This window comes from Brassica napus, chromosome C3 (genome assembly GCF_020379485.1).
Source record: "Brassica napus cultivar Da-Ae chromosome C3, Da-Ae, whole genome shotgun sequence".
In the NCBI taxonomy this organism is placed as follows: Eukaryota; Viridiplantae; Streptophyta; class Magnoliopsida; order Brassicales; family Brassicaceae; genus Brassica; species Brassica napus.
The window spans coordinates 4,855,855-4,872,164 of NC_063446.1; the positions used below are offsets into that span (position 1 = coordinate 4,855,855).

Consider the following 16,310-nt stretch of genomic DNA (forward strand, 5'->3'; position numbering starts at 1 on the left):
TGCGGTAGGGTTTCAGGCTCTGTCTCTTCAGATGAGACCCCGTGCTGTTCATTGTTCTCTTCAGGAACATGTGGGGGGAAAAGTTGTCGTCGTACGTTACGACTGCTCTCTTCGTGTTCCCATGCTGGGCTTCGTCGAGTAGCCCTCCCTGGGACCCCACAATCATCTTCATCACAATCTATGTCCCCTCTTTGGTCGACGGCTATACCCTTCCCATTATTGGTGTCGCGCAGACGAGGACTTCGAAGACGTATTATTGAAGGTTCGCGTATTGTTATTCCGCCACGGTAATATGGAATAGTATTACCCGGTTCCTCTATAGTCATTGTTCCGACCGTTTCTTTTAGTGGGGGGCATGTGAGTGGGGTATCAGACATTGCGAAATCGTGCCATGCGTCCTCTGAATATGACCCTACGCCACCCTCTTCTATGGGATCCTCACAACCGCCTGGTGTCCCATGCTGATCGTCTCCGCCGTCAGGTTTTCCCTGTGTTCCGACAACATCTACAACTTGTGCTATGGAGACACACAAGTTCACCTCTTCAATTTTCCTCCGCATTTGAATGAATTGTTCAACTTCATAGTCATCGCTTATGAACTGAGGGGTTGAGCCATCTCCGTCGTCAATCTCAAGCCATGCGGGGTATTGATAAGATAATTTCACCGAAGTGTTTTTTGTTTCCATACCCACCCGTGTCTTCACCATGTCAACCAACTCCTCAAATGGGAGTCCAGATTTGAGTTGGATCCACATATGATCTGCTTCAAACTTCTGGTCAAATATCCAGCGACCATCGAGTTCGCGGACCCATTGACCCGTTAGAATGCGAACCTTGTCCTGTGGAAACATCTGTTGACGCGTAAAAGAAAAATATGTTAGATTCATACTTTTCTATTATTATTGTATGGAGTAGTACAGAAAGCTTCAAAACCATCCCCACCAGATCTAAGCTATTCTCACTTATATAAGCACACCCACATATACAACCCTACCCGATTCCCATCAGATCCATTTAATGCAAACTATGGTGAAAGTTATCGATTTACCTCAACTTCATTTGTTTCCGTATTAAGTGCTCCGTTGTCTGCATCTGCTGCCATGTTTCTGAAACTCTTCTATGCTGAACTTGCAGAATAGAATATATGCCTTAAATGAAAAATATCTGTGTTAATAGCCACACAAAGTTTTAAGCGGGAAACGTAGTTCAATTAATTACTGATGTAAGTGTTAGGTTACCGATTTGACTGAGCAGAGTAAATAGGTGTACATTTGTAGGGGTCAGTATGGACAGAATGCAAATAACTGTGTGAGCTACTCTCACGCATACGCGCTACCAAAGGAGAAAAGGGTCCAAAACTGCTCTAACTTGTCACATCCGCACTGTCAGATTTTCCTTTGGTTAGTTTCTCAATTCTTCTCCCTTTAGTGTTACTTCGCCAATTCTCCCTTTATTATTGGAGTAAATTTTCAGTTAACTACATAGTTGTTTGTCTATTTGAAAAAAAAAGACAAGAGACGACAAATGGCAAGTTTTGGTCCCACAGAAAACTAGAATCTAACGCTCGAGAATGATCCTATCTCCTTTGTGTAGGACCCTACGTATTATTGACGTAATTTCGATGTAAGAAACTTAAAAAAAAAACAAAGAACCAATAGAAGATTCAGATCATCTTTAAATGACGAAATTGCCCATGATATCCTTCATCATTCCTCCTATATTAATCAGCGACATCTCTCGCTTTTGTCATCGAACCTTCATGTCGTCCGATATCTAACAGAGAAGTAACTCAAAGTTTTAATTTTCTAGTAGACTAGTTTTTTCTCTTTTCTTGTGGATATTGAGGTTCTAATTTTTTAATATCAGAGAAGAGAGAAAATGTTGGGAATATTTAGTGTAGCTATAGTATCGTTGCCGGAAGAGCTGGTGGCCGCCGGCAGCCGAACTCCGTCGCCGAAGACAACAGGAGCGGCTCTAGTCAACAAGTTCGTCGAGAAAAACACATCCTCCGTGTCCGTACAAGTCGGAGACTATGTGCAGCTTGCGTACAGCCACCACAAAGAGAGTCCTCTGCGTCCGAGGTGAGTCGCCGATTTTTTTTTCTTTTTTTTTTTTTTTTTTTTTTTGTAATATCGCCGACTATTTTCTTGTTTTCATCTTTTGTTAAAACTGAAAATTAGCTCTGAACATTAAGGTTAATCATCTTCTTTAAACATAACAAGAAAAATACAACGGATTACCAAAAAAAAACAAAAAAATACAACGTAGGGTCCAATTGCATGGATCAACCAAGCGGACACTATTTTGTCCGATTTTCTTTATCTAAAAAGTTACATAGAAGAGGTTAGATAGAAGAGAAGGAATTTGTGAAAAAAAATTCATAAAACTAAATTAAGTTGTAGATGTTACGAAAGTCAGAAAGAAAAGGGCCGAAAGTGTTGAAAATATAAAAGATGTGGGACCGCTGCATTATTTGCACAGTAAATTTCTTTTCTATATATACGTCGTAACTCGCCCTCTGACATCTCTCTTCTCTCTCTATAGTAATCTTTATCTTTCGTTATTTATCATATATCAGTGTTATCCCATCTCTGCGGGTATAAAATTTTATTTAAATTTCTCAATACTATAAAATTATAAGTTATTTTATAACACGTTATCAGCACGATCGTTCTCCAATTTGGTAAAATTTATTTGTATCATTTATACCCTGCTATAATGGTCGGTATACCGCATCTACTATTATTTATATCATGTTATAATGGCCAGAATACCACCTATATTATTAATTAGTAATTTAATTAATTTATTGGTCGGCCGAGCCGCCTTATATTCTATTTATTGTTAATTGGTCGGCCGAGCCGCCGTATAATTTATTTATTACTCTGCATTGACCGGCTGAGCCGTCGCATGATTTGTTGTCATAACATAAATATTCCATTGCCACAATTTTTACATTTATTAATTTTTATGAAATTTTATAGATTTGATTAACTGTTTAATACGATATTTTCGGATTGATTTTTTGGTACACCCGATTTAACCCCAACGGTCACAAAAAAAAATTTCAAAATTTTTCTCTTTTTCCAACGGTCATGAACAGTGATTTTCATCCATAAATGCAACTCATTTTCACTCCATTTTCTCATCCAAAACATTTCTTCTTCTCTCAAATATTTTCAAATCGCTCTCCTCCGATTTTTTCATTTCAAGAAAGATGATTCGCGGTTTTTTGATTTGATGTGAAATTTTTATTTGTGTTTCTATTTATGGTTTATTCGTTGGAGAATTTACTCCGAGTGAATTTAAAATGGATATCGGTTTATTTTTCTTTACATTGTCTCTCCTTGTAATTGCTTGCATGATTAATGTAAACGGTTCCTTTTAATATTAATAATATTCTAATTATTTTTATTTATGTGCTTTAGAAATACAAATGACAAAAATCGAGAAACTTCAGTTTCCGGCCTTGGAAGTAACTGGGGCGAACTACACGGCATGGATTACAAACATGGAGCTTCATCAAGATTCTGATAAAATACTCGAAACAATAAAGGAAAGCAATATATCAACCTCTCATGAAAAGGCTAGGGCTGTGATATTTCTGAGAAGACATCTAGATGAAAATCTTACGCATGATTATGCGAGAATCAAAGATCCCTTAGATCTTTGGAAAGCTCTGAAAGAGAGGTTTGATAACCAAAAGAAAATTACTCTCCCCCATGCACTCGATGAGTGGAAAAATCTACGATTTCAAGATTTTGAAAAGGTGGAAACGTACAATTCCGCTATATTGAGGATAGCAGCGCAATTAGATTATTGCGGTAAGCCTGTGTCGGAAGCAGAAATGCTCGAGAAAACTTACCAAACGTTCCATAAAAATCATTATGTTCTACAAGAACAATATAGAAATTGTGTGTATATGAGGTTCTCTGAACTCGCTGTGACGCTTATAATAGCGGAGAGAAATAATGAACTCCTCAGGGGGCGAGTTACAACGAACGAAAACGTTCGTATATATAGAAAACAACGTCAGGCATTGTGGTTTTTAACGAGGAGTTCAATATTTCTCTCCGCTATTATCAGCGCCACAGCGAGTTTAGAGAACCTCGTATACCCACAATTACTATATTGTTCTTGTAGAACATAATGATTTTTGTGGAACGTTTGGTAAGTTTTCTCGAGCATTTCTGCTTCCGACACAGGCTTACCGCAATAATCTAATTGCGCCGCTATCCTCAATATAGCGGAATTGTACGTTTCCACCTTTTCAAAATCTTGAAATCGTAGATTTTTCCACTCATCGAGTGCATGGGGGAGAGTAATTTTCTTTTGGTTATCAAACCTCTCCTTCAGAGCTTTCCAAAGATCTAAGGGATCTTTGGTTCTCGCATAATCATGCGTAAGATTTTCATCTAGATGCCTTCTCAGAAATATCACGGCCCTAGCCTTTTCATGAGAGGTTGATATATTGTCTTCTTTTATTGTTTCGAGTATTTTCTCAGAATCTAGATGAAGCTCCATGTTTGTAACCTATGCTGTGTAGTTCGCCTCAGTTACTTCCAAGGCCGGAAACTGAAGTCTCTCGATTTTTGCCATTTGTATTTCTAAAGCACATAAATAAAAATTATTAGAATATTATTAATATTAAAAGAAACCGTTTACATTAATCATGCAAGCAATTACAAGGAGAGACAATGTAAAGAAAAATAAACCGATATTCATTTTAAATTCACCCGGAGTAAATTCTCCAACGAATAAACCATAAATAGAAACAAAAATAAAAATTGCACATAAAATCAAAAATCCGCGAATCATCTTTCTTGAAATGAAAAAAATCGGAGGAGAGCGATTTGAAAATATTTGAGAGAAGATGAAATGTTTTGGATGAGAAAATGAAGTGAAAATAAATTGTATTTATAGATGAAAATCACTGTTCATGACCGTTGGAAAAAAAGAAAAATTTTGAAATTTTTTCTTTGTGACCGTTGGGGTTAAATCGGGTGTACCAAAAATCAATCCGAAAATATCGTATTAAACAGTTAATCAAATCTATAAAATTTCTTAAAAATTAATAAATGTAGAAATTGTGGCAATGGAATATTTATGTTATGACAACAAATCATGCGACGGCTCAGCCAATCAATGCAGAGTAATAAATAAATTATACGGCGGCTCGGCCGACCAATTAACAATAAATAGAGTATAAAGCGGCTCGGCCGACAAATAAATTAATTAAATTGCTAATAAATAATATAGGCGGTATTCTAGTCATTATAACATGATATAAATAATAGTAGAGGCGGAATACCGACCATTATAGCAAGGTATAAATGATACAAATAAATTTTACCAAATTGGAGAACGATCGTGCTGATAACGTGTTATAAAATAACTTATAATTTTATAGTATTGAGAAATTTAAATAAGGGCAAAATTTTATACCCGCAGAGATGGGATAACACTGATATATGATAAATAACGAAAGAGAGAGATTACTATAGAGAGGGAGAAGAGAGATGTAAGGGGCGAGTTATAACGAACGAAAACGTTCGTATATATAGAAAAGAAATTCACTGTGCAAATAGTGCAGCGAGCCCTACATCTTTTTTATTTTCAACACTTTCGGCGCTTCTCTTTCTGACTTTCATAACACTCTCCTTTGGGGACCGGTGTCACTATCCACTCTCGCTTAACGTCTTTGTTGCCTCGTTAAAAACCTTTCTCGTAAATCCCAATGGGAAAAACCATAGTAAGGTAAAAAAAGTACAACCACGTAAGCTCCCCCTCGAATAAGCAGTCATAGATCCTTCTGATGACGCATTCCAATGTTATGGATGTGTTTTCTGAATATCGAGGTAGGGAGTGATTTTGTGAAGAGGTCGGCTGCATTGTCGCATGATCGAACATATCTTAATTCAATCTCTTTATTCTTCTCGAGCTCTTGAGTGTATGAGAAGAACTTCGGAGGTATATGTTTGGTTATATCGCTTTTGATATATCTTTCCTTCGTTTGAGCAACACATGCCGCGTTATCTTCATATAGAATAGTTGGCTCCGTATTTTCGTCAATCCCACTGCTTGAACAGATGTATCGGCTTATTGATCTTAGCCATACACATTCTCTACTTGCTTCATGGAGTGCAATGATCTCAGCGTGATTTGAAGAAGTAGCAACAAGTGTCTGCTTCTGAGAACGCCAAGATATGGTGGTGCCTCCAATTGTAAAAACGTATCATGTTTGGGATCGAGCTTTGTGTGGATCTGACAAATAACCTGCATCTGCAAAACCAATCATTTGACCTTTCAAATTTTTAGGATAAAACAAACCTAAATCAATTGTTCATTGAAGGTAACGAAAGACATGTTTAATTTCATTCCAATGTCTTCGTGTAGGAGATGAACTGAATCTCGCTAAAAGATTGATGGCAAAAGATATGTCAGGTCGAGTACAATTTGCAAGATACATAAGGGCTCCAATTGCACTTAAATATGGAGTTTCAGGACTGAGTATTTCTTCATTTTCGTCAGATGGTCGAAACGGATCATTTTTAACATTAAGTGATCTAACGACCATCGGGGTGCTAAGAGGAGTTGCTTTATCCATGTTAAAGCGTTTCAATACTCGTTCGGTATATGTAGACTGGTGTACAAATATACCCAAACGTCATCAATATCACCCATTTTAACAATAGAAGGATACACAAATGATCCTATATGCCCTTGTGTTTTCATAAAGAAAACAACATCCGGATTTGTGATAATCACGGTGTACATTGATGATCTTAACATTATTGGAACACAAAAAAAAATAAAAAAAACATCAGATTATTTAAAAGGAGAATTTGAGATAAAAGATCTCGGACAGACAAAATATTATCTAGGGTTACAAATTAAGCATTTTCAAAAGGGTATATTTGTACACAAGTCTACATATACCTAACGAGTATTTACTATGCGCAACTTGCGTACAACCACCACAAAGAGAGTCCTCTGCGTCCGAGGTGAGTCGCCGACTTTTTTTTTTTTTTTTTTGTAAAATCGCCGACTATTTTCTTGTTTTCATCTTTTGTTAAAACAGAAAATTAGCTCTGAACATTAAGGTTAATCATCTTCTTTAAACATAACAAGAAAAATACAACGGATTACCAAAAAAAAACAAAAAAATACAACGTAGGGTCCAATTGCATGGATCAACCAAGCGGACACTATTTTGTCCGATTTTCTTTATCTAAAAAGTTACATAGAAGAGGTTAGATAGAAGAGAAGGAATTTGTGAAAAAAAATTCATAAAACTAAATTAAGTTGTAGAGATAATTTAGTTTTAGATATAATTTTAAACTAGATTCCGATTTTTATAATGAAGTTATTCTTCTAGGATTAGGCACTCCACTGAACTTAGGGTGATGTATTTGTGGTGTGGTGTGTGGACCCTATCAATAATGAAAGAGCAAAGTCCAAACATTTTTTTCTATAAAATATTATATAATTCGAGAAATATGTATCGATCCTTATTGGATGGATGAATACTAAAGTTATAAAATGATTCCAGTTTATGATCCAAGTTTTTTTTTTTTGAAAATAACTTATTACATGTTATATTCATGAACCTATTAAAAATATAGATTGAAAGATTATCCAAAGAATTTTATTTGGTAGTTGAATTTGTCGGTGACGGTGTAACAACTTTACAAGGAAGGACATGTCTTAGAAGTTGTGTTGGTCGTCAAAGATGATTCACAAGCTTCTCATGACTCACAGTCAAGTGGCTCATGTCGCCGAGACTCCACTTCTAATCGAGAAAAATAGCACACGAAAAATCAAAATATTTCAAGAACAAAATTTAAGAAGATCAAGATTGTGGTAGAGAATAGTTAAACCATTAAATTGAAATTGTACAAAACTTGGTCCGTGTTCAGACAGAGACGTCTACACGAGATCATAATTAATGGACCAATGGTTATGGTGTAGTACAATCACTACATGATTTCAATTTTCTCAATGACATGTCACATGACCAATTAGACACTATGTGGGTAAAAAAGGTTATATTCCAAAATCGCGGTATGACCAATCTACAAAGGCAGCATTGATTGGTCCATCAAACCCTATAAAGCTATAACCATTATTCCATGAATATAGGTATATTTAGCTCTTGCCAAATATCATTATTACCCATTACGTCCATGATCTGCATGTCTATTTAAAAAACCCTTGCTGACTCTCATCGTTTTGATGACTATTCTTCATTTGAAACTTAAGCAATTACCAGGCATTTACAATACTTTTCTTCAAATGGGGTTTAAGCTAAACCGTTTAATCCTGAAACCTTTATTTTGCTCCTCTAGAGATCTAAAACTAACTTATTTTTGGACTTTGTAACTATAGATATAGACTTGTTTTTTTACTGAAATATATAGAGACTCGTCTTAAGATGTTTTTTTTTGTTTTGTTTTGTTTGAACTGATGCAGGTCATTTGGGGCTAAGGATGAGATATTCTGCCTGTTCCAAGGCTCACTTGACAACTTAGGAAGCTTGAAGCAGCAATACGGGCTTGCAAAGAATGCAAATGACGTTCTTTTGGTCATTGAGGCTTACAAGACTCTCCGTGACAGAGCTCCTTACCCTGCCAACCATGTTGTGGCTCACCTAAGTGGCGACTTCGCCTTTGTGGTCTTCGATAAATCAACCTCCACACTCTTTGTAGCTTCTGTAAGTTCTTCTTAAAAACCCTTTTATGACTGTGAGGTGGTAGATTGAACTAGGAGGTTAAAAAGTCGGTTTTGATTTGGTGTAGGACCAGGAAGGTAAGGTTCCATTGTATTGGGGGATAACAGCTGATGGGTATGTGGCATTTGCTGATGATGTTGAGTTGCTGAAAGGTGCTTGTGGCAAGTCTCTTGCTTCTTTCCCTCAAGGTTGGTTTTCTTCATCTTTTTTTCTTCACTTATACGTTCAAGATTTTTTTCAGGCTAGATTGGGAATAATTAATGAATGGTTGGGCTTTGCATGTGTTGCAGGCTGTTTCTACTCGACTGCGGTAGGTGGACTAAGGAGCTTTGAGAACCCTAAGAACAAGATCACCGCCATTCCAGCTAAAGAGGAAGAAATTTGGGGAGCCACCTTCAAGGTGATTGATTCTTCAAGAACAAACCATATCTAGTTTTCTCTCCCGAAACATTTAACAAAGGCTCATAACACAAACAATGGTTGTGGAAACAGGTGGAAGGAGCAACAGTTCTTGCAGACTGAGAATGGAGAACGGGGAAAAAAAATTCAAGACCCATCTTTCTTAATCTTGAAACTCTTCAACAGCAAAATGAAAATAATCATGTAGAGAGAAACAAGGTGTTCTATGAGTTGTTTAAGCTATCATGGTGTGTTGTGTTGCATCTCTCTCTGTACAGCCCGTGTCTGTCTTCGTTTCAATAAGTTGTGTCTCAAACTCCCAAATTCTACCTTCTCTTGATTATTTTTCTCTTGTTCATCAATTGTCTATCAATCTATCTACACCCTCAAACATGTATTCATTAGAAGTTATATTGAGAACCGAACGGATCCCGAGTAAATCTTTCTTTGGTAATCACAACATTAAGGTTTTTATTACTGAGAATAACAGTGCAGAGGAAAAAAAAAAACAAAAGAACAGAAAACATAACACTTTTGAAGTTTAAATATAAACTTTGTGAAAATTACGAAGACTGAAAATATTGGATGTGTCGCAATTAAACAACCCGGTTAACGCAAACGGTAGCCGAGCGAAACCATTAACAACATTTTGTCAAAAAGCAAACACCAACAATCAAGAAAGCAAAGAAGGAAGGAGATAAAGAAAGAAAAGAGGGCGTAAGAGGAAACACGGTGCAGAGCCCCTAGCATTTTTCACTTTCCGGCACTAGGGTTTTGCTCATCCCGCTCTGCTTCACTTTCAATCGGTAAAAAAATCTCTCCTTTTTTTTTTGGCGTGTTCTGTGTCTTTTTCTTGAGTGTCTGTTAAAAGTTCCGAACAAAAAAGGTTCGATTTTTGTCTGTAGGAGCATTGAATTTGCAATTGGTTTGTTGGATTGCAGAGTGATGAGTGGCGTTCGGAAGAGATCTCAAACGAAGGATGGTGTGACTCATACATCTTCTTCATCATCAGCCAATACCCCCACGAGGATTCTGGATCTTCTTCTTACCCTAAATCCACTCATCCCCCTCCTGTTACTACTCATCCACCACCGGCTCAGGTCACCACCACCACCATCAACAACAACAACCTCAATCTCATCCTCACCTTCACACGGTTCGTCACCACCCACCACTTGCTGCTGCTGTTTCTGAATCAAGAACCGTCAAGGTCCGATAAGTGAGCCTAGAGATGGAGGAGAGAGACGCTCTCCTCTTCACGGCGTGTATTGGTCTCCGTCCCTCCCAGCGACGGGTTCTTCTGAGAGCAGAGATAACAGGAGTGATGGGAGAGAGATACATGGTGAGGCCAAGAGGGAGATTCATGGTCCAAAGGGCGAGAGGGATGCTAAGTTCGAGAGATCAGGGGATGACAGCGGAAAAGGTAATACCGGAGGCTATTCTAGGAATGATGGGAGAGGGATATACGGTGAGACGAAGAGGGAGATTCAAGGTCCTAAGCCTGAGCGTGTAGGGGATGATTTTAAGATGGAAAGGAAGGGCATGCTCACTTGCCTTGGAAGGAGCAGAAGGATTGCCATAGAGGGAAGAGAGTTGAAAGCTCAAGCGCCAATGTGGAACCGTGGGTTGTATCACGTGTCAATCCTCAAGGATCAACGGAGGTTGGGGCAATATCTCTCAGCGCCTGTGGAGGGAGGAGCACATTTACAAGGTAAAGAGATCTCTTCATCTCTGTTCGCTTTAGCCTCTTCATCTCTGTTCGCTTTAGCCTCTTTCACAGTTTACGTTTTTTACTTTGTAAATTTCGCTTTTTGTGTGTTTCTTGTCCTGATGTTCTCTCTTCTTTCACATGACAGTTATGTACCCATGGATGTGCAAACCTTCTTTGTATGAAAGGTTTGACAAACGGCAAGTATGTGTTGAGATGATTTGCCCCTGTGCTCTTGTGGGAAATGTAGATCTCCTTGAGAAGCTCAAGAAGAAGAACAGAGAAGCGGATCTCAGAGTCTATGAGCATAGAGGGTTTTCTAGCATTTTCATTTCAGCTGTGGAGCAATTTTCTCAAACATACGCACCAACATTCTACGCTGCTCTGGATCTTCTCCCTCTTTGCTCTACATATGATCAAGCAGGATCCAGGAGTGTTACCTTTGTTATCACTGCAAGACAACAGAAACTCATCTCAGCAGGTCTTATTGATTTCTGGACGAAAACTTACTCATGCTCCGTTCACTGTTTGGAGAGAAGAAAAGGGGTGTATCATCTTGCGTTTACTGGCACAGAGGAAGGAAGTAGAACGCTGTTTTGCAGGATTTTCTTTCTCTTCAGAAAAGATGTATTTTGGAGAGGTCACTCCCACGCTGTGGGACTTTAGAACCATTGGTAAGATCATTTTTTATATTTGATAGTCCCTTTGAAGATCATTGCCTTCTTGTCAATTTTCTCTCTTTTTCTTTCAGAAGTTGAACAAAGCTACATTGGACCAAGGATGAATGGGGATACAATTAATCTTGATTTTGTTAAAGCATTGATTGAAGGATTCAAGAAGCAGCTACCTTTACATATAAGGTATATCCATGCAAGGAACTTTTAGTTGATACACTTTGATATACTCTACTCATACTTCTTGTTTTTCTTTTTGCAGGTACGTAAATCAGATTCTCTTGCAAACCACTCACATTCTGGAGTCTCTGCCGACGCTTGTAGATATTCACGTAGACGATGGGCAGTGTGTTATAGTGTGCGGAGATATCCACGGGCAGGTGAGATACATTGCCTTCCATTATGTGTTCTTTTTTCCTTAAGTTAATTCAATGTCAATATGTTCCCTGCAGTTCTACGACCTGTGTAATATTTTTGATAAAGAAGGTTTTCCCTGTCAAGAGAAACAGTTCCTGTTCAATGGCGATTTTGTTGACAGGGGTTCCTTTTCAGTAGAAACCATTCTCACCCTGTTTGCACTCAAGTGCGCATGTCCTTTATGTAAGTATGAATTGATACAGGTTAAGTATATTTTACATTAATTATCTGTTGTTTGACAATTGAGAAATATGCTGCAGGGATACACCTCGCGAGAGGTAACCATGAAAGTAGGAGTTTAAACGAGGTTCATGGGTTTGAGAAGGAGGTGCTGGCAAAGCTAAATGAGACCGTGATGGATATGTTTAGTGATACATTCTGCTGTCTTCCTCTAGCGCACGTTCTCAACAGAAAATCATTGTTCTTCATGGCGGGCTCTTTAGCCGAGATGGGGTCACACTCAGTGATATCAAGTCAATTCACCGATTTTGCCAGCCTCCTAAAAGGTATATATTTGTTACGGTTGCTTATTGTGATTCTATTCTGATTGAGGACATTTATTATTGTCTTTTCAGGACTTATGAGAGACTTATTGTGGAGTGATCCACAAGATTCCCCTGGAAGAAGCAGGAGCACCAGAGGAGAAGGCATTATTTTTTTTGGTGAAGATGTCACAGAGTCATTTTTGAGAGACAACAATCTAGGTAAGTAAACCTAATCTATTAGGTTCTGACTCTTGACTCTTTTTGATTAGGTGTTTAACTTGGGGTTTGCAGATCTTTTGGTCAGATCACACGAGCTTAAGGATAAGGATATGAGATTAGCCATAATGGTAAACTCATCACTGTGTTCTCAGCACCTAACTACTGCGACAGGGTAACTTACTAAACTTCAGACCTTATTAATGCAATGCAAGTAATCATTGGTCTCAACACACATGAGTTTTTTTTTTTTTTTTTAGTAGGAGAATAACAAAGGAGCCTTCATCGTTTTCAAAGCTCCACAAATGGAGCCAGATATTCAGACGTTCTCAGCTGTGGTATGGATTTTTTTTCCGAGAGAAAAAACAAGAATATGTTTGTATTCTTTTCAGACATGTGATTGATTTTTTATTTTTTTTTGTGTGCTGATTTTTCACAGGGACACCCGTACCGGATGTGGAGCCAATGGCCTATTGCAGACTGAGAGAGATTTTCTTTTTGGTATCTGCTGGTTTGGATCGAAGATTAGTTAGCAGTTGCTGTCAATGACAACTCATAGACCTTCCCTCATAGCTGGAACGTTCTTATTGTTGTTGTTTTTCTCTTGATTGGGTTTTGTTTCTACACCTTGTTGCTTTGGCCATTGTTCCTTTTGACACGTTAAAAACAAAAAAAAAAAGTGTTTCTACTCAGATGGTCTGTCTTTTCCTCTTGATGAGCTTTCATTGTGTCTTTTTCTCTTGATGAGCTTTAATTGTGTCTTTTTCTCTTGATGAGCTTTAATTGTGAGAAGCAAACACATGGCTTGTGCATATATATATTTACCTATGAGCTCAGAATTTAAAACATTTTTAGCATATTAAACGTAAGTATCAAATTCAAACGATATGAAAACATATATATTCATGGTTTATTGTGTATAGTCCAAACGTAAATGCCAATATTTCAGAAATATATATATTTATAAAAAAAATTACAAGCAAAGTAAATGTAAAATTACGTTACGTGAGTCAGAAGCTTTGACTCGAGGGGTTGAATATAAAGTCTTGCTTTTTTTAGCAAGCTGATTGGAGCAAGACACTATTCACCAGGAGACGCTAGGGACTCAAGTGGCCACGGTACACACACCGCTTCCATCGCGGCTGGAAACGCAGTCCCGAACGCCAGCTTCTTCGGGCTCGGCTATGGAACCATGAGAGGTGCCGTTCCAGCGTCAAGAATCGCCGCTTACAGAGTCTGCGCCGGAGAATGTAGAGACGATATCCTACTCTCCGCGTTCGATGACGCTATCGCCGACGGTGTTGACATTATCACCATATCTGTAGGTAGTACCGATGTGTACCCGTTGGAAGAAGACCCTATCGCAATAGGAGCATTTCACGCTATGTCCAAAGGGATACTCACTGTGAACGCGGTTGGGAACACTGGTCCGAACATAGCCTCTGTCACGAGTTTAGCACCGTGGATGCTAACCGTTGCAGCCAGCACAACGAACCGTGTGTTTGTCACCAAAGTGGTTCTTGGTGATGGCAAAACACTTGTCGTACGTATCAAGTAAAACATTTAGTATCTTCTTGTCGGTTAAATTACCAATGTCTCTTCGTTTTATGTTGTCATAATAGGGAAGATCAGTGAATGTTTTCGATCTTAAAGGAAAGAAGTTCCCCCTGGTGTACGGAAAATCTGCTGCTTCCTCTGCCTCCAATGTCACATGCGCCGAGTAGGTAACTTCCACCGGAAGAAAAGCCATTTGTGTATAGAGTATGACCTAGAAATAGTTTTAAATTTTTGATTGGTGATGATGAGATTTGCTTCTTCTTCTTCTTCTTCCAGGGATTGCATGCCAGATTGTCTTGACGCATCTCTGGTGAAGGGAAAGATCTTGGTGTGCAATATATCTTTCCCCTACGTAGCCTATACAAAAGGAGCTGTTGCAGCTATTGTTAAAGATGGATCAGACTGGGCTCAAATGGAGGGTTTACCTGTATCTGGCTTAGAAGAAGATGATTTCGAGTCTTTCCTCTCTTACATTAACTCCTCAAAAGTAATTAAACATTGATACTTTGTTAATTTGGCAGCCAATAACTCTTGCGTTAGTGTATGTTGGAACAACTCTAAAAGACCTTTCTGATGTGACTCACAAGTGGAGCGAGTTATCTTTCGGTCACTGGGTAAGATCCGCACAAGTTTAACTTAAAGTAAATTCTCACCTTCTTTTTCAATCTCTTTGCTGACCGGTCTTTGGCAATTTGCAGGCATCCTTGATTCTGAGCCTTGTAGTATCCGGTTAGTTGGACATATCATTTTCACTATGATATAATCTTTATGAAACCTGCAAATATTTATGTTTCTTTCTTTCAATCTTTCCTTCTTTGCAGTGATGTTAATGGTGTGTGTTACTAAGGTGGCGCAGAACGCTCTAAGAAAAGCTTTAGCAGAACACGGAGGGGACATGAACGGAGCGGTTGCAGCCTCACCTGAGCTGAACGATGTGGCTGATGTTCCGGCTGATTTAAATGAGCCGCTCTTGATAAAGATAGACTCTCAATCACATCAGGACCATGAAAATCAGAGAGCCATGAAAGAAGCTGCTGGTTAGATTAAGATTACTTTGTACAATAATCTTATCATCATTAACTTACAAACTACAGAACATAGGCAGAAAGATCAGCTGTTGATGCACATATAATATATAGACATCTATTAGCTCTCGATTCTTGGTTTTTGTATAAGAACATAGATTAATAAAATTATTATTGTCATTCAATTATCAGCTGTTAATGCACGTATAATATAAACCAAGAAACGTGATTTCATTCAATAAGCAGCGATATATTAGCACAGGCAGTGGAGACAGAAAAAAAGAACAAAGTAAAACATACATGACGAGGTTAATGACTCTTTAACTGCGTCTGAGCTATGATTAACTGACAAACTTCCAAGAGGCTTTGGTTCCTTTATCAAAGGGATCTGAACTTTGAGATACTGATGACCTTCCAGTAGACTTTGCCTCCTTTGGGTTTTGCGAAACTGATAATCTTCCATGAGACTTTTGTTTCACTTTCTAAGAACCATTTCTGAGAGTAAACTTTGAGCTGTTATCATTCAGAACTGGTTGATCTCTGCCTGAGCCCGAGATTCTCTCTGGGTGAAAATTTGACTGAGTGGCGCTGAGGATGTCATTAAAATTTGAGAGGGTTTAGAGATTAAAAAAGAAACTATGGAACAGGTCAAACTATCAGAAAGTATGCAGGAGAAAGAGAGATATACCGACAAGTCTACAACCCACACGCCTACACAGTTTTGATTATTATATGAGCAATCAAGAAGCTTTCCCTCGTGAACGTTCAGTTTGACCATCCAACATCGACTCCATCTTACTGGCTCCCATGAGAAAATCTACAATTTGCATGGAGGCACTCACCAGGCTTCTGCTCTTTCTGGGCCTCCTTCCTTCTCCGAGTTGTTGGTGATATCAACAAAATCACCTGTAGCCGCATCTCTAATGAGAATATATATATATATTCAAATGAAACCTTCAAAATAGATGGACACACGATTTGCATGCATATATATATATATTCAAACGCGAAAATGATGAGGTTATAAGGAGAAGAGACAATCTCTTCAGATCATTGCTAGTTTCCGAGGCATCTATTTATATAGATAAACAGCCAAGA

The 16,310-nt window shown here is 38.2% G+C and overlaps 2 protein-coding genes, 1 long non-coding RNA gene and 1 pseudogene across 11 annotated transcripts; all 4 read left to right on the forward strand.

Moving 5' to 3' along the window:
* The first annotated feature begins 1,637 nt into the window (after positions 1-1,637).
* Positions 1,638-9,493, forward strand: LOC106386773 (stem-specific protein TSJT1). Of its 9 annotated transcripts, none has more exons than XM_048752078.1 (7): positions 1,638-1,784; positions 1,867-2,081; positions 6,975-7,004; positions 8,473-8,713; positions 8,799-8,919; positions 9,022-9,147; positions 9,224-9,493. In XM_048752078.1, exons 2-7 carry the CDS (start codon positions 1,879-1,881, stop codon positions 9,295-9,297), a joined length of 795 nt encoding a protein of 264 aa, XP_048608035.1. In that variant the 5' UTR covers positions 1,638-1,784; positions 1,867-1,878; the 3' UTR covers positions 9,298-9,493. The 9 variants fall into 9 exon arrangements, with proteins under 9 accessions (XP_048608035.1, XP_048608040.1, XP_048608039.1 ...); XM_048752083.1 differs by having other exon boundaries at positions 1,639-1,784; positions 9,022-9,131; XM_048752082.1 differs by having other exon boundaries at positions 1,639-1,784; positions 9,022-9,493.
* A 1,306-nt stretch (positions 9,494-10,799) lies between these two features.
* LOC125584143 lies at positions 10,800-11,370 on the forward strand. Its single transcript, XR_007321135.1, has 2 exons — positions 10,800-10,841; positions 10,987-11,370. It is a non-coding gene; the product is annotated as an uncharacterized LOC125584143 (long non-coding RNA).
* Positions 11,371-11,463: 93 nt separating this feature from the next.
* Positions 11,464-13,322, forward strand: LOC106383497 (annotated as a pseudogene).
* Positions 13,323-13,695: 373 nt separating this feature from the next.
* Positions 13,696-15,397, forward strand: LOC125584142 (subtilisin-like protease SBT4.11). Its single transcript, XM_048752087.1, has 5 exons — positions 13,696-14,173; positions 14,253-14,350; positions 14,464-14,801; positions 14,886-14,916; positions 15,009-15,397. The coding sequence occupies exons 1-3, from the start codon at positions 13,823-13,825 to the stop codon at positions 14,687-14,689; spliced, it is 675 nt and encodes a 224-aa protein (XP_048608044.1). The 5' UTR covers positions 13,696-13,822; the 3' UTR covers positions 14,690-14,801; positions 14,886-14,916; positions 15,009-15,397.
* Positions 15,398-16,310: the final 913 nt, after the last annotated feature.